General features: G+C 44.9%; 3 protein-coding genes and 3 long non-coding RNA genes across 6 annotated transcripts; 2 read left to right on the top strand and 4 right to left on the bottom strand.

Moving 5' to 3' along the window:
* Positions 1 to 666: 666 nt before the first annotated feature.
* LOC4326639 (probable protein ABIL1) lies at positions 667 to 3729 on the top strand. Its single transcript, NM_001398275.1, has 9 exons — positions 667 to 1252; positions 1383 to 1465; positions 2105 to 2255; positions 2333 to 2432; positions 2521 to 2604; positions 2682 to 2754; positions 2847 to 2884; positions 3046 to 3134; positions 3283 to 3729. The coding sequence occupies exons 1-9, from the start codon at positions 1106 to 1108 to the stop codon at positions 3436 to 3438; spliced, it is 921 nt and encodes a 306-aa protein (NP_001385204.1). The 5' UTR covers positions 667 to 1105; the 3' UTR covers positions 3439 to 3729.
* A 310-nt stretch (positions 3730 to 4039) lies between these two features.
* LOC4326638 (calcium-dependent protein kinase 1-like) lies at positions 4040 to 8375 on the bottom strand. The gene is made up of 8 exons (NM_001398043.1): positions 7601 to 8375; positions 6542 to 6685; positions 6304 to 6456; positions 5868 to 5983; positions 5617 to 5784; positions 4873 to 5000; positions 4684 to 4783; positions 4040 to 4491 (listed from the first exon to the last, which is right to left on the bottom strand). The coding sequence occupies exons 1-8, from the start codon at positions 8259 to 8261 to the stop codon at positions 4405 to 4407; spliced, it is 1557 nt and encodes a 518-aa protein (NP_001384972.1). The 5' UTR covers positions 8262 to 8375; the 3' UTR covers positions 4040 to 4404.
* Positions 8376 to 9000: 625 nt separating this feature from the next.
* Positions 9001 to 9585, bottom strand: LOC136356928 (uncharacterized). The gene is made up of 2 exons (XR_010741952.1): positions 9388 to 9585; positions 9001 to 9246 (listed from the first exon to the last, which is right to left on the bottom strand). It is a non-coding gene; the product is annotated as an uncharacterized lncRNA (long non-coding RNA).
* Positions 9586 to 12733: 3148 nt separating this feature from the next.
* LOC136356924 (uncharacterized) lies at positions 12734 to 13490 on the bottom strand. The gene is made up of 2 exons (XR_010741947.1): positions 13222 to 13490; positions 12734 to 12956 (listed from the first exon to the last, which is right to left on the bottom strand). It is a non-coding gene; the product is annotated as an uncharacterized lncRNA (long non-coding RNA).
* LOC136356926 (uncharacterized) lies at positions 13487 to 14041 on the bottom strand. The gene is made up of 2 exons (XR_010741951.1): positions 13758 to 14041; positions 13487 to 13682 (listed from the first exon to the last, which is right to left on the bottom strand). It is a non-coding gene; the product is annotated as an uncharacterized lncRNA (long non-coding RNA).
* Positions 14042 to 19359: 5318 nt separating this feature from the next.
* LOC4326635 (uroporphyrinogen decarboxylase 1, chloroplastic-like) lies at positions 19360 to 23501 on the top strand. Its single transcript, NM_001398042.1, has 5 exons — positions 19360 to 19551; positions 19651 to 20039; positions 21050 to 21334; positions 21899 to 22134; positions 23063 to 23501. Exons 1-5 carry the CDS (start codon positions 19422 to 19424, stop codon positions 23229 to 23231), a joined length of 1209 nt encoding a protein of 402 aa, NP_001384971.1. The 5' UTR covers positions 19360 to 19421; the 3' UTR covers positions 23232 to 23501.
* The last annotated feature ends 3277 nt before the right edge of the window (positions 23502 to 26778 follow it).

Here is a 26778-nt window from a genome sequence, read left to right as displayed (position 1 = left end):
CAGGCCCTATATATAGGAGAAATCTAGGAGTCCTAGTGGGGAAAGACTTAGAGTCATACTAGGAAACTAATCCTAATAGTCAACTTCTATTAGGAAACTAATCCGAATATATTGTAGGCCCAAAATTCGAATCACATATTTAAAAGAGATTTCTGAAGGACCATAAAATTCCTTATTTCGTATAAACTATCTCCTAATTAATAAGAAGATGGTGTGTGTAAAATTAGGAGAAACGCCTATAGGGTTTTCTGGTTAGCTCTATTTATTTGATATTAGGTCTTTCCCTAATAGTCATATTTTTTTTATAAAATTAGAAGCATGTTTAGCACAGCTCTAGCTCCAGCTCCAGCTCTACTTCTCCTAGAGCTATAACTAGCCAAACAGTTTCAGCTCTCTCACAAAATAAACTAGAGAGGTGGAGCTGGATTTAGGTAGCTCCACAACTCTACTCTAGACCCAACTCCTGTAACTAAATTTAGGATTTGGAGCTCTACCAAACAGGCCAGGCCATATGACCATCACCTCTACCGTGAAACTTGCTCTCATAGCCTGGGTGGCCATAGCGAAATCATGCGCTCCTCACTCCAAGTCGTCGTCGTCGTCGAGATGACGAGGAGAGACAAACACGCGCCTTTTTCTAGTGGCCGCAAGAATCAAGATCCATCCACCGGCAGAGAACCGAACCACGCAAGCTAGCTGGTCGATCGATCCATCCATCGACAGGCGGAAAAGGAGGCAATCGATTCCCTAATCTCGCTACCGCCATCCGCCAAGCGAAGCGAAGCGAAGCATTGACTCCTACTCCTACTACGAGCGGCTTAAAGTGACCAGTAACCACCACCACCACGCCGCGGCCGCCGTCGCCATCCGCGCGCGCCCCCACCTGCCTCCGCTCCCACTCGCGCACGCGGCCACCACCCCCACCGATACGCTTCTCCTGCCTGCCTGCCTGCTGCTGCTGCCGCGCGCCGGCAGGGAGAGGAGAGGAGGAGGAGCATCGCTTCCTTGCTTCCTCCTCACGTGCCTTGCCCCCGCCGCTAAGTAGCCGGCTTCCTACCGAACAAGAACTGCAGCGAGCGACTCGGGAGGAGGAAGGCGAGGGGATATGCAGCAGCAGCAGGCGTGGGCGGCGGGGCTTGGCGGCCTCGCGGTCGCCGGGGTCGGGGAGGAGGGCGGCGGGGGAGGTCCCGCTCCCACCACCGTCGACGAGGCGTCCATGGAGCGGAGCAAGAGCTTCGTCAAGGCGCTCCAGGTAGGCCTGCCGGCCGGCCGGGGACCCGGATCCGGGAGAGATCCCGCGGCGCCGCGAGGCTCGTTTTTTTTTTCTTTCTCTGAAATGAATTGCAGTTCTTGATTCTTTTGGTTGAACTGATGTCGCGCAGGAGCTCAAGAACCTGCGGCCGCAGCTCTACTCGGCGTCGGAGTACTGCGAGAAGTCGTACCTCCACAGCGAGCAGAAGCAGATGTGAGTTTTTTTTTTTGTTTTCGTTTTCGTTTCTACTGCGATTCGAATCCCAGCTCTAGCAGGCAAAATTTGTGGCAAGAATTTGTGCGTGTGGGCAAATTATTGGTTGCTTGATGCTACTATGGGACCATGAACTTGTTTATGATTGCTCTATCCACATAGTTTCTCGTTTGGTGCTAGAAAGGTTGCGGTTGGTGTGTAGTAGGTTTAAATGGTGAATCAGTTCAGAGTTAGCTGAGCATATACAAATAGCAGAAATGGATGAGGAAATTACTTGTGAACTAGAAACTTGGGCCACATTTGCGAGTTGGAACACAGGGACCTTAAATAATTCTTGCGAAATCTGAATTTTTTTTTTTGCATGCGAAATTCCTGCATTCATAACGATCCCTTACCGAGACACTGGTAGATAATTAATCTTGGTGCAGCATAGGGTCTGGAAATGTTGAGTTTACTTGCAATAATCCATCCGTTGTTTATTTCAGTCTACTTTGTACTAAGTTCTGATATCCTCACTGCATATCACTTGCTGTCAAATGGTTGTGTTCATTTTCTGCATCTGGCTGCTAGGATTTGAGTACACGAAAATGTGACAATCATTGGGAGTCTGATCTGATTTCATATGCTTATTTATGTCAGGGTTCTAGACAACTTGAAGGATTATGCTGTGAGGGCTTTGGTGAATGCGGTTGACCACCTTGGCACAGTTGCCTACAAACTGACAGACCTGTATGAACAACAGGCTTCAGAAGTTTCCACTCTTGAGCTGAAAGTAGCATGCTTGAACCAGGTACTGCTGTTTAACTCAGGAATTTGTGTTGATGCAGACCAGGAGTTAAACTGACATTCTTATTGCTCAATATCTAGCAAGTCCTCACCTGCCAAACTTACACGGATAAAGAAGGCATTAGGCAGCAGCAGATGACCGGAACCGCCACAAGACATCACAAACATTACATTGTACCGAGTAAGGACGTGTAAAAAAAGATGTAATTCTCTACTGAAGAAACTATTAGCACCTAATTTAACTTGCTATTTTTTCTCTATGAGCTCAGCTTTGGCGAACAAAAGAATGCAGGCTTTCTCTGAGATGCAAACTGATGCTGATATTGACTCAAGGCCTAGACCTTATCCCTCAGGTGCAATTTCTTGGCACTCAGCACACAATTAAATCTTGATATAAAGTACCTGCACTAAAATGGTTTTTTCTCTTCAGCAAAAACCCTTTTCTGGCATTTGGCTTCAGAGAAAAACTCCAAAACCAATGGAGCACGCCAATCTGAATTTGTGTAAGCATGCCAGCTCTATTTTGCCTATTGTGAAGTTGGTCGCTTACTCTATGATTCTTCCTGTGTAATTCTGTTGTCTCTATTTTTTTCAGCCTAGAAGAAACAAAGGCTACAAAACCTGCATCGAGAGGTTTTCCACCATTCTATTTAATTGCTTTTATTGCTTAGTACACCCCAGTAGTGTGATTTACTTTCATGATTGGCACTGAGTGTATCTTAGGCAGACTTCTGGATAGTTTATAATATTTGTACAGGTGGCTAACACCTCATTTGGAATTGCTTTTGTTTCAGGTAAGGAACCATCAACATCTCCATTGCCCAAGCATCTGCAGACAAACTTGGCCAGCTCTGATTTTGCTATGCATAATGTTGGCATGAAGGTAAACAACTTGATGAGTGGTTTAAGACCTGACTATTTTTATGCTGTAAAACTTGCAAATGAGCATTACATTCTCTAGGAATTCTTAATTTTCCAGGTTCAAATTATCATTTCCCACTAATGTGAAATCACATGTTCTGTATTTGCAGGATCAACCTGGTGTCAGGCATCTATCGTCATTTAGTTCTTTTGACAACCCAAGAGGGCGTCAAATCCAAAAGGCTCCCCTCCGTACCAAAAGTATGCTAGCTGCTTTCTTTGTCAAGCACAAGTCGGGAAAGATGAAAAACGTTTCTGTTCGTTGATCAATTTCAAGCCTCCAGTTTGTCCAGCCCTGTCACAACGAAGTACAACCACGGAATTCAGATTACATCTACAATATGTCTGTGTCTTGTATATTAGTGCTCTAGAGATGAATCTTTTGGATAAAGTTTTTATATCTTAATGTTAATGTCATCTTTCTGATGACTTAAATGTTTAATATATGGGTATAGAATAACAGTTTTCAGTATAAGTGGATGTAAAAGGAGTATGTCAACCATCATTTTCATTCATGTAGATTGTATGATGTGTTTGTACAGAAGAAAAAAAAAGCCAAAAAAGAAAAGCAGACTACTGAATTTTTGCCTCCTTGAAGCATGCTCGGAAATGAGGGATCTATTGGTTGCTTTATGACGCGTGCTTAGATAAATAGTTAAATACTGTAGATGACCAAATTGTTCTTTGCGCAGTGTGAGGTGAGAGTATGGTGCAAAGCGAAACTCCAGTAAACGCGCAAGCGCAAGGTTTGTCCTGACAAGAACAGCGAGAGCAATACTGCTGGACAGATCGAACGGTTTCAGCTCGAATAGCACGTTCTCATACGGCCGGGAAATTCAGAAGCAAGATTAAACTGTTTCTCCAGAATAATATAACCTTGCCTGATCTTATCACTAAAATCTGTTTTACAACACCTGATCTAATACAAACGATCAAGTGGCATATAGTCACAAGTCGCAACACGCTCGGAAGAGCAGTTGAACTGATCATCCCGTTGAGGTTACACTCCAAATTGAATGATGAGGCAACGAATAACAAAGCAGCACTCAGAAATCCATGATGGTCCAGGCATCTACAAATGATATATCGCGCAACTCCATTTGAGTACAAATGGGTCCAAGCCCTGGCAACAGGTGTATGGATCTCAGATGATCAAGCCTCTTAAGGGGTGTTCTTGGAATATAATGAGGAAAGATGTCCAAACAGTATTCTTTCAACAATTGTAAAGGAAGTTAGAACATGCGCCGCCGGTTGGGAGCAATCTCAGGGTTGTTGTTCCTCATCATGGCGACAAACTCCTGGTAGTTAATTCTTCCATCCTGTGAAAACAAAAAATGGAAAAATTAGCACTGTAATAAATGGGCCTCGCAGCCTGTGTTTGAGCTCAAATTCTACTTAAGAAAGGTACTTTAGGATTGGAAATCTTTGGCATTCTCCTTGTAGGATGGTTGGGACATGCACATTTTGTTATCAAAGAGCTTGCTTTAAGATGTGTTACGGAATATACTTACATGATCAGTATCTACTTCAGCGATGATTTCCTTAATCGTTTTATCGTCCCCCATATCATACTTCTTCAGAGCTTCTTCCAACTCATCTACTGTTATGTATCTGCTCAGAGAGATTTAAAATTAGCAAATTAATGAGAACTAACAAACAACAGATAGAACAAGACCCAAAAAAAATCGATTTGAAGTTACCCGCTGTGGTCCTTATCAAAATACTCAAATGCTTTAAGTATGTGGTCTTCCTTCTCCAATCTGTTCATGTGCATTGTCGCTGATATGAACTCAGCATAGTCAATGGTTCCATTTCCATCAACATCAGCCTGTTTGGGAAAACAAGGAAATAATGATATGATGGCATGTGCTGGAACCACCAGAACAGTTGTGTATACATGCTACTGCCAAATACTCAAATTCTTCCATATAACCATTCCTTTCAAATGAGCATGTTGTTACTGTCTCAGTCTACATTAAGCTTAATGTGGCTTCATTCTAAGTAGGATCAGCTGCTAACATTGATCCGGAAGAAGCTCAGCAGGCACTTGAAATAGCCGAAGCTAGGTAGCTAGAGACTAGACTGTTCCGGTCCCTTTGGGCAAAGCATAACTAGTATTCTCTCTCGCCGTGCACGCGCACGTGCACGCAATAGGCGCTCCGCAGTCACACATGATTGCCAGAGTCCAAAGATACTTTTAAGGCCGACCACTACATAGGAGCGATAGGAAACCAAGCCATGAGCGGGCGCTCCGAAGTAAAGGCCAAACACTTCGGCAGGATGCTGCTTTATGTTTAATTTATTTCGCTTTCTGTGGAAAACTTGTAATAAGTGATTATAGTTTTGTGCATCTATGGGTGCAGTGACTGGGATATTAATATTCCATTATCTAAAAAAAAAATCAATTGAAAGCTCAAGTGTCTGCCTGCAGAGCAAAAACATACCGCCTCCATCAGCTGTCTAATTTCTGATTCAGAAATTTTGGTGCCAAGTTTTGGTAAACCAGATCTTAGCTCCTCAAGAGTTATTGTCCCACTGTTATCAGTATCCAAGGATCTGAACATTTCTTTTAAGCCTGTAATCTCTTCATCTGACAAGTTCTCTGCAACAACCTAGTTTTATAAACAAAAGGGTCAGAATTATCTAATGATGCAATACTAGTTGGTAGCAGCGAAAATAAATACTCAGAAGACACCTTCAATGCAACTTTCTTAAGCTTGTTCATTGCCCTGAACTGCTTCATCCTGCTGATAACTGTAATGTCAAGTGGCTTGTCTGGGGCTTCTCCATCCTCTCTAATCCATGGGTGGTCTGTATATTTAAAGTATTAGGTGCATTAACTATATTTGCAAACAGTAAAAATGATAACTCGGTTTATATAGAAACAAGAGCAGAAATTATCTATTAAAAAGACCCGAATACTCTTTAAAAAAAAATGGGACAGTAAAAGTGAGCGTCTTCGCTCTGAGATACTACAGTAACTACTAGCTACAGGTCAAGGCTTTTGCATGAAAAAGTACAATAGGAAGAAACCAGAAGAATTGTTTGATCTCAATTTGCTACTGAACTACTAGACAAGTGTGCATTTTTCTGTTGATAAGAATGCCATTAAAGAGCTATGGTGGACTTACTCAAAATTTCAGCAGAAGTAAGGCGCTCTTTTGGGTCTTGCCGCAACATCTTCTTAACCAAATCTTTTGCACCATTGGATATCGAAGGCCAAGGTTCAGACGAGAAATCAATGTGACCACGTAATACGGCATCAAATATACCATCTTCACTCTCTGAAAAAATGAAGGTAGAACATCTATGTTAGCAACAGAAGCAAAAAAAGTTGACTGAAATAAGAAGCGGCAAACGTCACCTCACCTGCCCAAAAAGGTGGAACACCAGAAAGAAGGATGTAAAGAATAACGCCAGCACTCCATATGTCAGCCTCTGCTCCATAGTTTCGTTTCAGCACCTCAGGTGCAACATAATACGCACTTCCAACAAGGTCCTTAAAATGCTCCCCTGCAACATCCACAATAGGCATTTTCATTTACCATCTCAAGGAAAATCCTTTTCGTTCCACTTAGTCCTATTGAGTATTTTAGTGATAGGTTCTATAGGAACCAGACGATCCTATTTGGTCAAATACCTAATTGAAAAAAAAAATCTTATTTTCCTTCCACTAAGGTATGAGGCTTCTTATTCCACAAGAAAAGAACGAAAACACCTTTCCATTCTTTCATATACTGGGGGTTTTTACTTGGAAAGACATTGTTCCATACTAAAGAATTCGGGTCCATAACCACGAGTTCCAGTGCAATAGATCTTGTAGCACTTAGCAACGAGGCCCTACGGGACATATAGCACTCAGTTTGCACATGCCAAGTGTAAGAAAAATAAAGCCAAGTTCAGAATGAAGAATCCCCCACCATCATTGTAAAAGAAAAACACTAAAACAACAAAATCCTCCACCGTCACCAACATTTCTGCATAATGAAGAGTCAAGCTTCACCCACTAAGTTCAGATGGCATTTCTGATATTGCTGAGTGCATTTTTGAAGATCTTGCATGCTATGCCGCCAGCATTTAGCTACCAGTGGGGAAAATATCCAGTGCCTAAAGTGCAAATCATGCAAATGTACAATGCCATCTCGGTAAACGCAAACACAGAGATTGCCCAAGCTATAGTGGAGTAAGGTGGATGGATCCAATGCTAACTAGAACACTGCATCTGGAACATCTATAAGTATAAACATAATGGCACTTGCAGCGTTGCATCTAGCCCCTAATTCTAGTAACGGTGAAACTTTCAGACCTGTCAAACCCAACAACTCGATCTAAGTAAACCCAAAATCCTCATGAAGTCAAACACTGGAACAATGAAATATCTCGCGATCCATTCCTCTGTAATGAGATAGTGAAGCCTCGAGCACGCACCAGGCTTGAAGAAAACGGAAAGACCGAAGTCAGTGGCCTTGAGCGGCGAGTCCTCGCTTTTACTGAGGAACAAAAAGTTCTCCGGCTTGAGATCCCGGTGGAAGACCCCCATGGAGTGGCAGCTGTGCACGACGGCGACGATCTCGCGGCAGAGCGCGGCGGCGGCGCGCTCGGAGTAGTGCCCCCTGGCGATGATGCGGTCGAAGAGCTCCCCGCCCTCGCAGAGCTCCATGATGAGGTTGACCGAGTGGCGGTCCTCGTAGGCGCCCCGGAGCTCGACGATGTTGCGGTGGCCCGTGAGGTGGTGCATGATCTGCACCTCCCGGCGCACGTCCTCGATGTCGTCGCGGTGGGCGAGCTTCCGCGTGGCGATGGACTTGCAGGCGAAGCGCTTCCCCGTGGCCTTGTGGGTGACGAGGTAGGTGACCCCGAACTGGCCCCGCCCGAGCTCGCGCCCGAAGGTGTAGGTCGCGCGGACGTCCTCCATCGGCCGCCCCAGCACCCTCCCCATCGCCGCGTCCGGCGCCGCCGCCGGCGGCGGGGTCGGCTGCTGCGGCCTCGGCCACTGCTGCTGCTGCTGCTGCGGCTGAGGCTTCGGCTTGGGCTGGGGCGGCGGCTGCTCGGGAGCGGCGCGGTGGTGGCGCGACGTGCGGTTGCCCATGGCTACTGGAGGCTGGGTCAGTCGGGGTGGGGAACGCAGGCGATGTGGTGGAGCGTTGGGTTTGAACAGGAAGCAGAAGCGCACGAGTAGTAGACGCGCTCCGCGGAGACGACCGAGGGGCGACCGCGACCCGCCGCTGCGGTTATCGCGTGACGAGGCGCGCGTTGCGACTTGCGAGTTGTGACAGTGGGGATCGGGTGCGGACGGAGTGCGACGGCGACGCCGGCGGGGGATCGCGTGTGGCGTTCGGATCTGGCTTGGGGGTGGGGGTGGGGTGGAAACGCGTGGGTGGTCCCGGCCTCCAGGGTATGGTGGGGTCGTGGAGTCAGTGGGGAGTTGGTGGTGGGGTTGCGGAGTCAGTGGGGAGTTGGTGGGTGGGTGCGGTCGCGGTTGTCGATGGAGATTCGCTGTTCCTCTGCTCGCGGGCCGCGGCGGGTGGTGACGACTAGCGACTCGGCGTGGATATTTTCTTGGACAGCGAATCCGTGTGCCACGGACAAGTGTATTGTGGTGTGGTCCGGTTGGACGCTGCCGCCAGCGACGGCTAAGGGTAAAATCTCCCTTACCATTTACAAAACTAGACATTACGACGCGATGCGCGCTCTATCGGGGTTTTATAGTCATGCTAAGATTATCTTTTGTGGTAGCAGCGGAGTTGACATACCAACCACCTTCAGTTAAAAGAAAAACAGGTAAAAACCAATGAAACGATAACATAATACATATACAGCATAGCATATGCCCAAACATCCTTAGATTTCTATCATCACTTGTCTTTTTTTTTAAGAACAATCATCACTTGTTATGCATGTGCTGTTGTTTCTTGATCAACTCTATGTCTTCTGTCGGCTGGCTGCCTCAGTAGCTTTCCATCGATGGAGAGGGAGTCGAGGCCCCAAGCCTAGGGAGGCAAGAAAGGGGAGCTTCATGACCTCAAAAGGGAGATCTTGCAGGTCTCTTTGGAGATGAATCTAAAAAATAAAACCTGCACTCCATATGTTGTATCATTATAAAATCTCCCAGACATCATTCGTAATCCAATGACCAAATACATAAAAACTGATACATCTTTCTTATGCCACATAACTATAACTTGTAAGAGATCGGCCAGAAAGATGTGCCACACCTTGCAAGTAGGGCAAACTCTGTAAAGAACATCGACTTTACCTCTACAAACCTACAACAACACAATATAAAATGCATAGTAATTTTTTTGGAAAATGAAAAATCCTCAAGCTAAACATACCTACAAATAGGTTGAGTGTATAAAGTAAGAACTACCATGTTATTTTTGTAAGGATTGTAACAAAGAATAACAACTATTATTATTCCGATAGTGAATAAAATCTTTCAGAGTTTCCTTCTCTAAAGGAGAAAACAAAGGGTATACCCTTGAATTGTCTAGTTTGCAATCAGAATCAGATCCTTCAGTATCATGGGAGTGAACTGAAAGAATAGAAATGTGTGTTTAGAAATAATGGATGTTGGCACTGCCATCATTTTCAGAAAGAAGATAACTACTATCTAACTCTGGTTACCTTACAAAAGCGCAATCCAATTATTCCTTGAATCCTAAACCTACAGCATGACACTACTATTAATTTGTAGTAGCAATCAATAGTACTTTCTTCACTGGAAATTATGCATAGTCATATATGGATTATGGATATTTATTCAACTAAAAACATTATACATAAAACATTCTAGAACCTGGGTCCACATTAAACTGAATTGTTGTAACGAAAAAGGGAACATAATTGGAGAGCTGCACGTTGAGCCAAGAACACAATAAACAAATGACTATTACATGTTACAATAGCTAAAATAACTGAATTTAGAATCTCTGAAGCAAAGCTCTGCTTTGGACTTTTTGTTAGCTTCATTGCACAGAAGAAGCATACAACAAATCAGGATGGAGAGCAAAGACCATAGAAGATTTGGAAGCCAAAAAAAGAAAGGTGTAGATCGCGTCAAGGAGAAACAGAGGTGAAGGGGACTCACACCTCCAAATGGGAAGCCCCTAGTGCTTTAACTTGAAAATTGTCATAATGTCTTCTCAATTAAGTTTAAACAAAGAGGACAATTCTATATATTTGCTAGGAACTATGAGGAAAAAATATGGTCACCCTCCAAAGTATGCACATATCTTTCTTTAATACCGATTTCAGGGTTTTAACCCGGACCAGAGATTGGGCCACGTAGCGTCATATAAATCAAGCTTCGCCTCTCGTGAAAATCTGCCACGTGTCACCTTGCTCTCTCCCGCACCATTTCCTACACGGAAACGCCGATGAGCACCCAACTGCAGTTGCACCTGTTATCCTGACCATTTAGCCCGCTTTGAGATACGTGCTTGTTTATACCAATGAGCAGTTAAAGTGTTGTAGAGTGGCATGTAATTCCAGAAACTGTGCGATTAGATTCAATTGTTAGGCTTGGGACCCATGTCTTTGGGACGGGGCCATTTCAAATTTAAACTGCACCACGGTGCATGCGTATACAAACCACTGTGCAAAAATGGAGTACAAGTATTTGTGCATGATGCATGATTTAAAATAATGTTAAAAAACAAATGCTCAATGACCCAATTGGTAGAGCCAAGGTGCACATATATACATTTTCCATACGCCCTTTTCACAGAAGTTAAAAAATGATAATGTGGAAGTGAAATACATTTCCATGAACAGTATATATTATGCTGATACCAAATGAACTCTCAGATACATTTATATCACAAAAAAAATCATTTTAACATAGTAGTGCATACAAACATTCAGAAATGTAATAAAAAATATGATCTCCCAAAGTACATTCAAATTGCAGAGTATTGCGTAGTAATGATTTCTTCAACAAAAAAAATGGTGTACTTCGTTTCAAAATATGCTCTTAATGTATCTTTTGTTTCAGAGTTCTCCCGCTTTTTGAAAATTGTTGTACCATGAGTACTAGTTGCTTGGGTTTAAATTTAGATTTAAATTGCAACACTTATGAATTGCTCAAAAGGCAAATATATGTACGACATTGCCAGAAAACACAGAATACATTTATCTTTACAGCATCATATATAGATGCATTGTGTTCTATGTACATTTTGCACAAGGAAAAAATGTTCTTAATAATAACTTAAAATTTGAATGCACAGTAATATACACGTGCAAATTTTGAATGCACAGTAGTATACACGTGCATTCAAAATGTAATGCATTATTTCTCACCATAAAAAAATGCTACTACCAAAAACTTATATATCTGCATTAAAACTTAATGCAGTATTTTCTTACAGAAGAAAAAAATCCTTTGAGAAAACATTTGAATTGCATAACATTTATAGACAGATGCATTCGAATTGTGTTATTAAAATAATAGATTTTCTCGATTTTTATAGACATACAGAGGCAAGGGCGGAGCCACCGCCTGGCTAGCCCAGGTGGCCGCGCATGCTCACCGACAAAAACTCCACTAAATTTATATGTTATTGAATGAATTGATGATGAAATTTATACAACAATTACTAGAAGTGAAGTTTGCTTAGGGTTAAAAATCTTTCTAGCTCCGCCACTGTGAGGAGAGATAAAATGGGAATAAGCCGTTTCATTACTTTGGTTCATAGGAATTTGGAATTTTTGCGCATATATTCGACTTCCAACTTATGTCCATGAATTCAATGTCTTGCTGCTTTAAATTAATATATGAATAAAAGGGTAAAGTTTCATCATTTGAGGCATTAAATAAATAAAGAAATTAGGTGTACGTATCAGACTCCCTACATTCCATATTGATTATTATATAACTTTTTTCACCTAGACCAACAAAAAGTATTAACTTTCCTATATTTCATTTTAATGTAAGTATGTGATAGGGAAAAATCAAGAAACACGCACACTTTAACTCCTTCTGAGCCCCATATATAAGAAATGATAGCTTTACTACCTCAAATTCCTACATTCATGCGCAAACTCAATTTTGATGCTTAAATGCAATAATATTACATGTCTAACGAAGGGGGTGATGATCAATTTGAAAATTTTAATTTGTGTTAAACGTTGATCAATATGAAACAGATGGATTATTTTATACTGGTTGGTCCATTATGCGGCAAAGCCACGTCTATTTTCTAGTATATTACTAAATTAAAGAAATCTTTTCTTTAGAAAAAAACATTAGTTTGGGCTATAGCCTCCATCTATGACTAACAACAATTTTTCCTTTCCAAATAAACAGATTCCTCATAAACTTAACATTTTTGTGCTGGACCAAATTGCTAGACTATCATCAGCAAGCTAGCAATTAAAGGCCTTGTTGACCATGCAGAAAAGGAATGATCGATTCTCTGAGCTCATGACCAAAAATAAAACATGCATGCATACAAAATAAATGGTAAGTGTCAATCTTAAGTGTAATGAACACCCTGCACATCTGGTACTTAGAGTAAATTCAAAATTCAGTTGGATGATTGGTGTACTCAGAAAATCTTAGGCGGCTGAAAAATATAAGTCCATATTAACTATTTTGCATATGTTTTAGTCCCCTATCTTTACAATATTTTTTGATGGTGAGGAGTTTACAGGTTTATCGACACAGTTCGGTATGAAATCTGAAACTGTGGCACAAATTTATCAATAGACATGGTACCTTGTCACTGACCTCATCATTCAGAGATTGAGTACACCGTGTATTGTTTCCTTTAAAAAAAATCTGAAATTGATCAAAGGAAAATGTAAACATTACACTGCAAAGCTAGATAAAGGCTTTCAGCCAACTATTAAAATGCAGTACCCCAAGCATGCATAACAGCAGATGCTAGATCATTCTAGAGCAAGGGAAACCAACCTATATTATTCTACTTGTAGAAGATTAGCAATAAGCTAATACAACTTTTTTTCCTAATGGATATAGTCCAATTAAGAATAGAGAAACAGATCGATGGAATATAAGGAGCAAGCAAAAGATTTGGACAAACCTGATTCAAAGCAGGAGATGGTAGAGGAGGCAGCAGGGGGGTGATGAGGGTGGCCAGGAGATGCTGGTGGTAAAATCCCTTGGCTTGCCATCGTGTCCAACATCAGAGCTGCTCCGGATCAAGCGCTGCACCACCATATGGAGCCCTCCTCTGGATTATGGGAGGCGGCACCAGATGAAGCAGCGAGGGGAGGACGGAGGATGCAGCGGCGGCGGTAGGCGATGCGAGGCGGCTCGTGATTGTCTAAAGCAGGCGAGAGAAAGGCGCGAGGGGGACCCCCACCTTGGAGAACACCGTGCCGACGCCATCTTCTCGCAAGCTCGAGGCGTCCGCCTCCTGGGCCAATCAGTCTACACCACCACGGTGGCTGTCATCCGCTTCAGCTCCACCATCGTCGTGGGCTCCTCCCCCTCCCCCCGAGCTCGCCAAATCCGGCTACTGCAAGGCAGCCGTCACCAGATCTGAAGGCAGAATGGGCTTGGATTGTGGAGACAGGTAAATCGACGACGAGGTGATGCAGAGGACGAAGACCTAACCCGATTGAAAGCCAGATAGACTGACTCGTCGCCGACGGACGGAGACGGCCTCTCACCATCGAGCTTGAGCTCAGAGGAACCAACGGCAAGGAGAGAGAGAGAGAGGTAATGGAGGACGGGCAGCAGGGCGCGGCAGTGTCGGGCGCTTACATCATTGGCATCGCATGATTAAACATCAGCACGCGCACTTCCCTCCGTTTTCGATGCCGACAGGGGCGAGGATTGGTGCTGGAGAATGAAGCGGCGGCGCGGGGCGTCAATGGGGCGGAGAGGGGAAGGAAAGCAATGATTCTAGGGTTTTGGGGGAAGGGGTATAGGTATATATTGTTTTTCAAAAAAGCCCTTTGATGCTCGTTTTTCAGAGCGCGGTCCTATTTTTAGATTTCTCTCTTCTTCATGTAAGATTTTCTTGGTTATGGAGGGCTTATACGTAAAAGACCACAACGTCGCACCGTATTTCTTGGGTTCTAAACACATTAACAATGCAACGGAGGGTTTTTTTTTTGAAAAATTGCCACCACACTCTTGACGATGATCGATCTTAGCCGTCGCTGCGACGAATCGAACGGCTGGGAGCTGCACGGCGCGGACGCACGAGAGGGCGCGGATTCCGCCCGCCTCCCAGCGCTCGCGGGCGACGTGGATGCCTCTGCGTACGAACACGCCGCTCCGAATCGCTCTCAGCTCGCCAATTCCCAGTAGGTTTTAATATAACCGATTTCATCCGAAACATTATCTGTGTTATACTCCTTTATACTGTCTTCATTTTTTTATATAAACTATATTTTTTTATATAAGACAGTTAACATTTTTGACATATGTTCGGTCATTCGTTTTATTAAAAAAAATCGGACAAGTTTCACAAATCTTCAATAATTGAACAGTTTCTTGTTTTTCACCTTCCAATTACATGTGTTTAGTAATTTCCACTAACACAAGTTTAATCCCATCCTTGAAACTTTTGAGCATGTCAAATGTTTGACAGTAGTTTTTCTCTTGGGAAAAAAAATCTAAAGCACCAAAGCTCCCCAGAGCTTAGTTAACCTTGATGCTTCATGAGTAATTTGGATTCCTCTTTCTTTTGTTCATGGAAGAATTGAATTGAACTAAAACAAGAAAATAATCATTTTGAAGGTTTTTTTGGTGAGCCATATTGTCTATAAAAAAACCTTTTATATATTTTTTTGGCCATCTCAAATAGTCCCATCCATCCCATTTTGATCATTCCATAAACAAAGAGCAACGAAAGGACACCAAACATTCATCATTTTGAAATTGATTTAAGGCGGTTCTCTATTGTTTCGTTCCAATAAAAAATAACTTACACTTTAAATGTTGTGTCACGCCCTGAACTAGCCCCGAGCGAGACTAGCCCGTGACGCTCCAAATTAACCTGTTAATCGATACCAGTCCCAGGAAACAGTGCTGGTATCACAGGAAGACAGAATATCACAGCAACAGAGGTCTCTTTATTATAGAGTAGGAGTACAGTCATGTTGGGCTGCGGACAGATCCCGAGCTCACAACTGCATTACAAAAGGGAAGCGGAAGCCAAGACTTGGACCAAACATCACAGGCGCGACTTGGGAACTAGGCCGAAACCCTAAAACTCATCGTAGCCGGCTTGCTCCTGGAAGAACTCCTCGTCAGCGGGATCCGCTTCATCTTCTCCAGCAACTGGGGGGGATTATTTATATAGAGCAAGGGTGAGTACGGGAGTACTCAGCAAGCCATGAGAAATAAGTGTTTAATGCAGGCTTCAAGGAAAGGCTGTTGTTTTTGCAATTGATTTTATTTGAACTCTTTTCTGAAATCAACTAAGTGAGTGCTTCTCAAACGACACGGATGAGACAGTGCGTCTCGTCCGGTCGGAGTATGTGCAATGTATCAGTCTTTTGAATTGTTCAAGATTGGCACCCGGCCAACAACTTTCAAACGGCCACCCGGGCCTACAACTTTCAAACGGCCACCCGAGCCTAGCTGATCCCATCAGCTGCAGATTTTCCAAACATCGATCCCCTTTCCACAACAGCAATTTCACAAGCAGTAGTAAAACAAAACTACGCTAGGAATCACCTCACATCCGCCCATGACCGTGGGTACGGCTATTCGAATAGTTTGTTAACCTCTGCAGAGGGGGGTACACTTTACCCACACGACATTACTAACCTGGATCACCCAGCCCGTGGGGATCAGCCACGTCGGGAGACCTCCAAGCTTTCATGACAAGGCATTTTCGAAAGCCGACACAGGTTTACCATATGCCGACGAGAGGGGTCCCAGACCAACAACAGGTTAGGTCCCAGACCATACTGTGCCAGGAAGCCCGGGGGTCCTCCCCGACACCACCCCGGTGAATCCACATGTCTCTCGGCATCAAGGCTCCCCTGATAAGCTAGTTACTCAGCCAGGGGTGTCCCATTCCACCCATGTGGTCGTACTTGTCTTATGTTCGGATGAAATTCCAAGGAAACGATCCTTAAGTGCAAGAGCGGGAAACCGTACACCCGGTACGTTCCCCGGTCCGCGGTTTTGGAAATTCATTTAGTTCGCAAGCACCGACCCAGGTGTCGGGTTTTCCAAGTCTTTTGTAAAACCCAAGTTTTACCCAATATGTTTTTCAGATTTTAAGTTTGAAGGCGACCGTCGATACTCGTGCAGAGTGCACGATTACCGAGGCACGACTATGTGGTTACAAGGGAACATGATATAGCAATTAACAGAGGAAGGATCAATGCAACAAAATAGGTAGGTCCGCCAATCTGCCTTGCAGACGGGACAAGCAGATTAAGTGTGATCCTATCAATGCATAATATTTTTCAAGCAACATAATTAAGTTCAATTATAGGCTCAAGATGTTCAAAGGTGGCTTGCCTTGCTCGAGATCTTGAGCTTGATCCTCGAAATCCTCGCACTGCGGGTCTTCGGGCTCCGAAACTACACGCGAAACGGGACAACTCAACAAACGGCGAAAATAAGGCCCTATTAATGACCTCTCAGCGTGCCATTAGATAGATCTCGAGATTCGAGGAATTTTGGAAGTTGAACAGAGTCAAACGGACTTACGGTTGGGAAGATATTGAATTTCTAAGATTATTAGATTTTTGGTCTAAAGGAAAAAGGATTTAATTAAACCCTTTTGGAAAAGAAAAGGAAGATGGAGGGGAAGTAGACTTCCCTCGGGCGGCTAGGGCGCGGCCCGAGAGAAAAGGGGCGGCTCGGCCGAGCTAAATGGGCCGGCCGGCCCAAGAGGACACGGCCCAATAGGGCGCGGGGAGGGGAGAGAGAGGGCGCCGGTGGACCGAGTCCATCTCGCGTGGTCCCGGGTGGGACCCGCTTGCCAGCGGCTCGGCTCACCGTGCGGAGGGAGCACGTGGCGCGGCGCTAGGGTGTGGAGCGGGGCGCGGTGCATGCGCGTGGTTCGCGGTGGACGCGGATGCGGCGGGCCCACGCGCAGCCTCACGGCTCGCGGTGGACCGCGCCCGCGAGCGGGGCCGGAGGGAGCGGCTGACCGGGGTCGGCTCGACCCGGTCTTGGCCGAGCTGGCGCCTACGTGGCAGCAACGCGGGCCGGCGGGAGGTTGAAGAAGACGCCGGCCGGAACGGACGGCGGACGGCGGTGGCGAGCGGCGGAGCGAAACACGGCGATCTAGGCGAAAGAGAGCACACCGGGAAGTTGCGCGGGACGAGGGGAGTCGAGCCAACGGCTCGGATTCGCTGGAGGGAGCTCGACGGCGGCGGATTGCGGCGGCGGCCACCAGCGGAGAGAAAAGGGGAAAACGGCGACGAGGTCACGAGGGGCCGATTCCCGGCGGCGAGAGCATCTACGCGGCTACGGGAATCCGTCCCTTGCGCCGGATTAGGAGGAAACGCATCGAGGAAGGCCGGCGACGAGAGGCGTTTCCGAGCTCGGGCGGCGACAGCGGCGAGCACACGGCGAGCGACGGCAAAGGTCGGGGCGGCGCTGGCTAGCTACGAAGAGGCTACTCGTGCTACTACCCGAGTCTAAGGGGAGGAGATGGAACGAGGAGGGAGAACGGAGGGATGCACTACCGTGCGGGCGGGCGCAGTGACGAGAGCCGACGGCGCGAAACGTGATCGTTTCGGCCTCGGGCCAAGGAAGAGGAAGAAGAGGGCGCGCCCGGAGTCCCCTTCCGCGTCCTCGCTCGTGTCGGCTCCTCCGACACGCGCGACGACAAACGGTGACGGCGAACAGAGCACGGGAGGCGGCGACAATGGAGTGGAGGCGATGGGACAACGAGAGGAGAAGAGAGGGAGGGCGCCTGGGCTTTATAGGATGGCAATGTCGGTTTGGGAGAGGGGAACCGACTTTGGACGGTCAAGCCAGCGAGCTGGCGCTCCGGCTAGCGGCCAAATCGGCGACAGGGCGGAGGGAGGATGACGCCGGCGGGAGGAAAAAAGGGAAAAGGAGGGAGAGAAAGGGGGCTTGCCCGTTGCCTCTTTGAGAAAAGGAGGAGGGGAGCGGGGGCGACGCGGCAGAGGGAGAAGGAGCTCTGCCTCCGTCCCTTGGAGGCTAGCGCGTGGAGTGGCGGGGGCCGGGCGATGACGACGGCGATGACGGCGGGGGCGGTGTGGAGCGAAGCGGCGACACGGGCGACAGGCGCGGGCAGGCGCGGCAGGGCTGCGGGGCCGGATGACGCAGACGGCGTAGGCGTGGCACGGGCGGCGACCACGCGGGCGCGCGCGCGAACAACGGCGCGCGGGGGCCGATTTCGCGGGCGGGGTGCTCGCCAGGGATGGAGGCGGGGAGGGGGGAGCGAGGGGAGGGAGGAGGCGCTCGGCGCGGCTCACGCGCACGCCCGCGCGAGCGGAGAGAGAGAGGGAGATAGAGAGAGGAGATGGGAGATGGGCCGAGAGGGATTCGGCCCATCGAACCCGAGGGAGGCGAAATAGACTTTTGCGGAGGGATTGATTTGGAAGGATTTGGATTCGGGATTGAATTCGACGATAGATCGGGGATTTGAGATCTGAGATGGCACGGACACTAGATCACAAGCAAAGAAACAGCTTTCGCAAATAGGGTTTTTAAGAGATAGTTTTCCCGCTAGGCGCCATGACGGAACGGGCGCTACATGTTGCATGAGTTGAACCAATTCAAGTTAATATTGATTGGCTACACGCATATAGTTGCACGCATGCATGGTATTCCACGATGCACATTTATAAATAAACATAAGGTATTTTGTTAAAATAATAATTTTTTTGAGAATATCTCTAAAATCTTATGTGATGAATAAATTGTGATGGATGAAGTACTAGTTTACAAAAAGTTTCCACATATAAGAGCAACACATGGAGTATGTTGCTAGAGTTGTGGGTGTCCAATGCCACGTAATAAAAGTCCAAAAAAGGGTCAAATTTTGGCAACAAAATGGATTAGGGCCAATGTAAAAAGGGACCTTATTCGAAATGTTTGTAATACAAAATAAATAAAGGCTTGAAATGAGTTTTTTTTTCTCTTCGTACTAGCCACGGTGGCATGCCAGGTCCTTCCCCGTTGGCCCACGAGGCCACGAGGGCGCGGAGGCGGAATCCGCACCAGCAGTTGCTCCTTCTCCACCCAAACCCAAACTCCCGACCCCAAGCAGGATTAGATAAGCAAAACAGCCACCTAAGCCCACGCCGCGAAGTCGCCGCCACCGCCATGATCTCCGCGACGGCCACCGCCGCCTTCCTCGCCGCGGCGCCGGCCTCCTCCTCCTCCTGCACCACCCACCGCCGGCGCAGCGGCCTTCCCGCCATCTCCGCGTCCCTCGCAACCGCCTCCTCCACTGGTAAAACCAACCGCCCTGCTGTTACTACTCTCTCTCTCCTCCAGTTTTCCTCCATTTTCGCCCTAATCTGACCTGCATCTGGGCCTCCCGCATGTCCAGAGGAGCCGCTGCTGGTGCGGGCGGCGAGGGGCGAGGACGGGCTGCCGCGGCCGCCGGCGTGGATGATGCGGCAGGCCGGGCGGTACATGGCGGAGTACCAGGCGCTCGCCAAGCGCCACCCCTCGTTCCGGGAGCGGTCCGAGACGACCGAACTCATCGTCGAGATCACGCTGCAACCGTGGCGCGCCTTCGCGCCCGACGGCGTCATCCTGTTCTCGGACATACTCACGCCGCTGCCGGCCATTGGGGTGCCATTCGATATCTCCGACTCCAAGGGGCCTGTGATCCAGTCTCCCGTGAGGTCCGAGGAGCAGGTGAGGGAGCTCACCCCCATTGACTTCGAGAAGCTCCGGTTCGTCGGTGAGTCGCTCAAGATTCTACGCACTGAGGTAATGCGCAGCCATTTTTGTGGTATGGAAAACCCCCTTTCTGTTAAAATTTGTTGTATGAAACTCGGTTTGGGGGCTCATGATGAATTGGTACAATGTAAATCTAGTTATATGAGCTGGCAGTTATTGTGAAAGTAAAACGACAAGCTGTGTTGGCCTTTACAGGATTCAAGTAAAATTTGGTTCAGCATTATTTTTATGAAAATGCTAATAGGGGATAGAGGTTTTTTTACATTCTAGTTCTATGCTGGCGTAGTTAGCTGATTCACGAAAGCTACTTCGTTAGGCTAGTGGCGTTGTATTGTCGCCACTAAACTCACCTACTTATATAAATACAATTTTGTTAATGTTGGTGCAAGTGGTGCTGAAATATAGTATGCGTATTTGCTGGCAGCGTGTCATGTTTATAGACTAAGGTGATTTGGAATCAATAGTGCATAATTATTATCAAGCCCGCTGTGTAGCATCTGCAAAACAAAACGGTAGTGGAATTACCCGGTGTTCATTAGTAGAGTCGAGTAATTCTTCTGCCGTTCCTGACAACTGACTAAAATTAAATATCAGGAAAATTTGGCTTTCATAAACACTAAGCAAGTTAAGGAAGTCTTGACATTTTTGTGGACCTATCATTGCTGCACCGTCTCTTCTAAACATCGATCACATGCTTATTTCCAGAGTCTGCTCCTTTACTATGCTTGATTTGAATGTTTGTGATAATAGTTGTTTTAAATTTTTGGGATTCATGATATTGTGTGATTCACTTAAATCCTTCCAGCAACCAGTGAGTTGCAGACCAGGTTAGACCAGGTTGTGACCAAACATTGGTAATTTGGTTACTGGTGTCTGCTCTACTTGTATATTTTTCTCCAATTTCATAACTGTTTGGGAACATCAACAATGTATAAGTATCATTCTGTGAGAGTGTATTGGATTAAATTCAGTTTTCCTATGCAATTTGATCCAGTATTATTTTGGTTCTTATACATCTCACTTTCTCCTCTACCCTCTAGATTGATGGACAAGCTGCTTTGCTAGGATTTGTGGGGGCCCCATGGACAATTGCAACTTATGTTGTTGAAGGGGGGATGACCAACACTTACACAAATATAAAGAGCATGTGCCACACAGCACCAAATGTGTTAAGGGGACTTTTGTCTCACCTTGCAGACGCCATATCTGAATACATTATTTACCAAGTAAACTCTGGGGCTCAATGTATACAAATATTTGATTCATGGGGTGGACAACTTCCACCTCATGTGTGGGAGCAGTGGTCAAAACCATATATCAAGCAGGTAGCTTACTTTTACTTTTCTCGGTCCTGTTTGCTTCCTTAATCCTTATGACTAATTTCATGATGGGTGGCTGCTCTAAGGTTAATCAGGTTGGATCTACAATGTATAGTACTGCATCAATGAGCATACCCCCTAAAATTTCTGAAGTTCTTTAAAATGTTGAGAAATATGCCTCTATGTATTTAAACAAATACTTTATCAATTGATTGGATTCCACACAACTTCTGGCAGCGCATTCGAGCTTGGTATGGTTATGGTTGCAAGTTACTACATAACCTGTGAAGAAACACATAAATAAACAAGGAGTGCATAAAGAACCAATCCGTTGTAAGCAATCAGAAACAAATGTAAAATGCTAATGCTAGCTTCACGTTGTCATATACATGCATTTGAATGCAATGTTTCACTATAGTTTAGCTGATCTGCAAGACTGCATATTGACTTAGTTTCCCATTGATCTTGGCATCTTGCCCTCCAAAACATTCCAGTTTGTAAAGTTTGTGTGAGTTTGAATTTTGTTGTTCATTCTGTTCTTTGAATTTCATGGAACCATTTCATTGGCAGATTGTGAATAAGATTAAGATTGAATGCCCCAATGTACCACTTGTTCTCTATATAAATGGAAATGGAGGCTTGCTTGAGCGAATGACGGACACAGGAGTCGATGTTATTGGTCTTGACTGGACAGTGGATATGGCAGATGGAAGGAGACGCCTTGGTAACAAAATTAGTGTACAGGGGAATGTTGACCCAGCATTTCTATTTTCTCCATTACCAGTACTGACCGATGAAATTCATAGGTTAGTTAAAACTTCATTGTGCATTTTCATTTTCTGTTCATTTAAGTTTCTAATACTTACATTTGAGAATGCTTCATCAGTGAGGTCTCCAAATTGTCCACACTGTGTTTTTGTATCATGTGATTATGGCACTCATATCATTCATCTTCTAGTGCTGCCATCTTTGATTAACTTGGTTCATATATGTACAGTTTGCGCAAGTGAATTCGTTTATGATCTGTGTTTTGTGGTTTACGAATGATTTTTTTTTTGCAGCATTTACCCTTGAATGTCTTAAACTCTTGATTATAGAACAAGTAATAGATGAACACCATGCATTTTTATTATTACTAGTCAGCTTGCGCACGGAACGCACAGCCAAGAAAATAAAGCAAAACGAAAATACACTAGAGGGGGAGGTGTAGGATGTGGATATGGGCACCAGGAGGGGTGAGGAGGTGTTGAGGTTGGTTTCGCTCAGTGTGTGGGTGGCATCACTGGGTGTCAGGTGGGTGGTGTCAAGGTGTGCTGGATAGTATGACTTAATCAAGAAAGAGAATTAATGTACAAATTAAATATTTAGGATGGATTTGGTGGTAAGGATCCAACCACAGATCTCAGATATATGATTAAATAGCAGCCATATAGTTCCAACCATATAGTTACAGATCTCAGTTATGATTAAATATTTTGGATGGATTAGGTGTACCAACCATATAGTTATTTCACAATTTCAAATCTCATGCTTTTTTATACTGTGGTATAAATGTGAAACATGTATAAATACAGCTATGCTCACTGTTAAGCCCTTGATATTTGTTTGTGGTCTAGTAGGAGTTGTATCTGTTGATGGACTGAACCTTCTACTCATTCATTACATTCCAAATACATTTCTGGAACCAGCACTGGAGGCTGCTAATGGTTCTTCACCCAATCTTCTGCTCTGCAGGGTTGTCAAATCAGCTGGTCCAAAAGGTCATATACTAAACTTGGGCCATGGTGTTCTTGTAAAAACACCAGAAGAAGCTGTAGCTCATTTCTTTGATGTCACGAGGAGCTTGAGATATGACACACTTTTCCAAGGTTGTGTTACTGAAGTTTTGGAGCCTGTTGCTTAACAATGGCCAATTGTCAGATATTTTTTTTAATCAGCTGATCCATGGTGTACCATCGTAGTTTTGTCTGCAAGCTATGTTGCTCCTTTTGTTGGCCATGTCTTTGTAGGAATATCACGATTCGTGACCAGGTCAATTCAATTTTATTCATTACTCTTAATAGCTGTATTCCTTCATCCATCCACAAAACAAAAACAAAAAGGCATGCCACCTGGTTTTACAAGAAAAGCCAGAGTAGGTTCAAGGTGTTTTGTCCATTTGTCTTTCTTGAGTACGTTGCATCTGTCTTTATTCAAGTTTGGAACTAGGATGAATATGCTGCAGTTACTGCTATTTGTAGCATATCTTCTTCGCTGGTATTATATTTTAACCTACCTAACATTAATTAGATTAGTACCAGATCACCTGTGAAACTATTTGTTCCAGTGTCAGATGCCCATGTGTTGACATGCCGTCCAAGTATAAAATATCACCGTTCTTTCGTTTTGGCCATTTGTTTGGACATTAAGGATGATGCAACAACTAAACAAAAGAAAATGTTTACTGCCTTTGTACCAAGTTCACGTCACTTTCAGTCGTGCATTGTTATACATCTTTGATGCATTAGCTTGAGTTTGTTTTTCCTCTAAGTTCCTGTTATCTCATTGTGCCTAATAACTGTTTGATACTGGGCTTCTTTGTTAGATTATACTCCCTCCATTTGAAATTATAAGCTCTATATTTTTTATACGGTCTTCAATGATATAATTTGACCATTAATTTATTCCAACTTATGTTCCTAATAAATATGAAATTAGCATCACATGAAAGTACTTTAAAATATATATCTAGTAATATAACATGCATAATACTTAGCATGTATATGGTTAGTATGATAAATAGTTAAAAGTTATCAAGTTTGATTTACTTTAAAAAGAGAACGCCCTATAATTTGGAATGGATGAGGTAACTTTGTAAGACTGATGCCCTTTTTGCAACTAACATATGTTTTTTTCTTTAAGAAAAATTATAATCTCGTTGATAGCATTTGGTCTCATATTTGAGTCCCATACTAAAATTGCCATGTTCATTGATGTTTGATAGCATCTGTTCCCAGCACATGAGCTTGGATTCTCGTGGAATGCTGACCAGGACTGGGCTGAAATAGAATCACTGGATATACAGAGTTATCCACAAGCTAATTTTGCTACAGTGCAGGATAAGCTCGGAGCTGAGATATACTGATATTTGCCACCGGTGTCCGCGATTTGTGGTTCTGCCGCTGAGCAGGAACTACAAGTGTCGGCAACTTTTAAGAGGGGTGGGTCAATCGCCTTGGTGTCTTTGTCTCGATAAATCAAATATGATTGCCTTTTCAGAAACAGCACAACGGAGAATGGACCATATGATTTTGATTCCTGTGGGGTATTGCCCTACCTGCTCCATTTGCTTTTTCCTAGCGTCCTGGTGGTCTGGTTGATATTACTGGTTAGTTTACCACAAACATTTTCAACTTTGCATGATTAGTACATGTGGGTCGTAAATAACCAAGCATGAATTTTACAAGAATTTGCATGAATTAGTTCAATTCATAAAAAAAATTCTCCAAAATTCATCCGCTTGAAAGGAGACCTTATTCCGACCAGTCCTGTGAGAAACTGAGAATGTATTGCATTCTGTTGCAAACTGTCATCTGAGCTGCCGTTGGTCTAGAACTGCAGCACACGACTGGGGCGGTGAATAGACTGTTGTGATCTACAGTACACGTTCATGATGGGAGAGCGCATTGTTGAATGCTTAATTATTGTGCTTGGATTGCCATGATTAAACTGACTGTTTACTTGATTGTAAAGCAAACTGATTACTGATCGGATACATCAGTCTCGACGATGAGTGGTTTTAGTGCGAGCAGATCTAAGGGTGTGTTTGAGAAGAAGGGATTGAGGAGACTGAGAAGATACGCAAAACGAGGTGAGCTATTAGTTCATGATTAATTGAGTATTAACTATTTTAAATTTTAAAAATGGATTAATATGATTTTTTAAAGCAACTTTTCTGTAGAAAATTTTTACAAAAGACACACCGTTGAAAATTTTTACAAAAGACACACCGTTTAGTAGTTTGGGAAACGTGTACGCGAAAAACGAAACAAACAAACTCACTCTCTCACCCTCTAGAACGCTGCCTAAGAGATGGTGACAATCTCTAGCCTACTTGTGATGGAGCCCCTTTTGTCCAAAATCTCACTCCACTACCAGTCTACCACTATGCAAATGAGCAAATCAATGTCAGCTGCCGTGCAGATAGGTCCTCCTCTTTGCACGCTTTGGCATTCAACACGCACATGACCGCGCAATTTGCATGCTTATATTCTCCAGCTCATATTGGCCATTAGTAGCTAGGAAACCCATGAAGATTTTGTTTGCACGTGTTAACACGCTACTCCGTTAGTCGCTAACGTCATTAAGAACTAAGCATCCAACGCCCAAACCGTACCGTCCCACTTAGTTTAGTCTAATGAGCGAATCCTCTTAATTCCCAAAGACAATGAACTGCGTAATCTAAAATGCCCACTTACAGCTGCAGGATTATAAATTTCCAGCGGATTCTCTTTAAGTTTGAATCCATGTTAGTATATTCTTGCTGACTTGTGCTTTCAGTGGTAGGCGACGTATCCGTCGACAGCGAGGCGTCTGTGGTGACTTCGTCAATCTCTTCAGGATTTGCCGGCAGTCTTCGAAGATGCTTGTAGGGGTAGAATTTGCGTGCATATTTTCATAGGGATGAATGCGCGTGCGTTGTGAGTGTCTGCATTGTACTGTGTAATTCTAAAAAAAAAGTCTCCTTTAGAACACAAGAATTTTGTATAACTTTCTTTTAACAGAAATTAGTTTGTTTCTTTTGAAATTTCCGCTAAATTCCTCGGTTCCCAGGGAGGCCAAACTACAAAGGCGATGCTTTCTACACATTCTCCAGCCGCCATTGCGCTCTGCATCGGCCGGCCGCCTGCACATCCACACTTTGGCACGGCCACGGTTGCGATCTTTCCGCCTTTCGGTCACAGAAACGCTTCTGCTGTGGCTGTGCTGAGCTTTCACAGTCACAGCCTCATTTTCCCCGAAAAATAAAGATCTAAACCCCCGTGTACCCCACCCCGCTGAAAAACTTTACGGGCGGACCAATCAAAGCTGCCGCCACCACCTGCAGAATCCTTTCCTCTCAAGATTTAGTTCGTGGTAGTAACACTTTTCCATTGCGTGCCAAGAAACGATAATGACACGGAATTATCTTACTAAGCCCGGATTAATTATTTATTCCATTTCCATCACCTTCCAGTTCCACCACAGCGCTGCTCGAGAAAAACATCTCGTCGAAAAGACCGAAACGTGACCCCCGCCCGAGCCGCGAGTAGTATTTCTCACCTGCTACACGGGCTTACCCAGACACTGCAGCTGGGGCCCGGACGGTGCGTGGTCCCACCTGCCATACCTACCCCGGCGAGGCGAGTTGGCGACAGCGCGCGGAGCCCCAGGCGGCCGTGGCCCGTGTGGCCCCCATCCCCATCCGGTTC

This window comes from Oryza sativa, chromosome 1, assembly GCF_034140825.1.
Source record: "Oryza sativa Japonica Group chromosome 1, ASM3414082v1".
NCBI lineage: Eukaryota > Viridiplantae > Streptophyta > Magnoliopsida > Poales > Poaceae > Oryza > Oryza sativa.
This window is presented reverse-complemented; position numbering and strand designations above follow the sequence as displayed.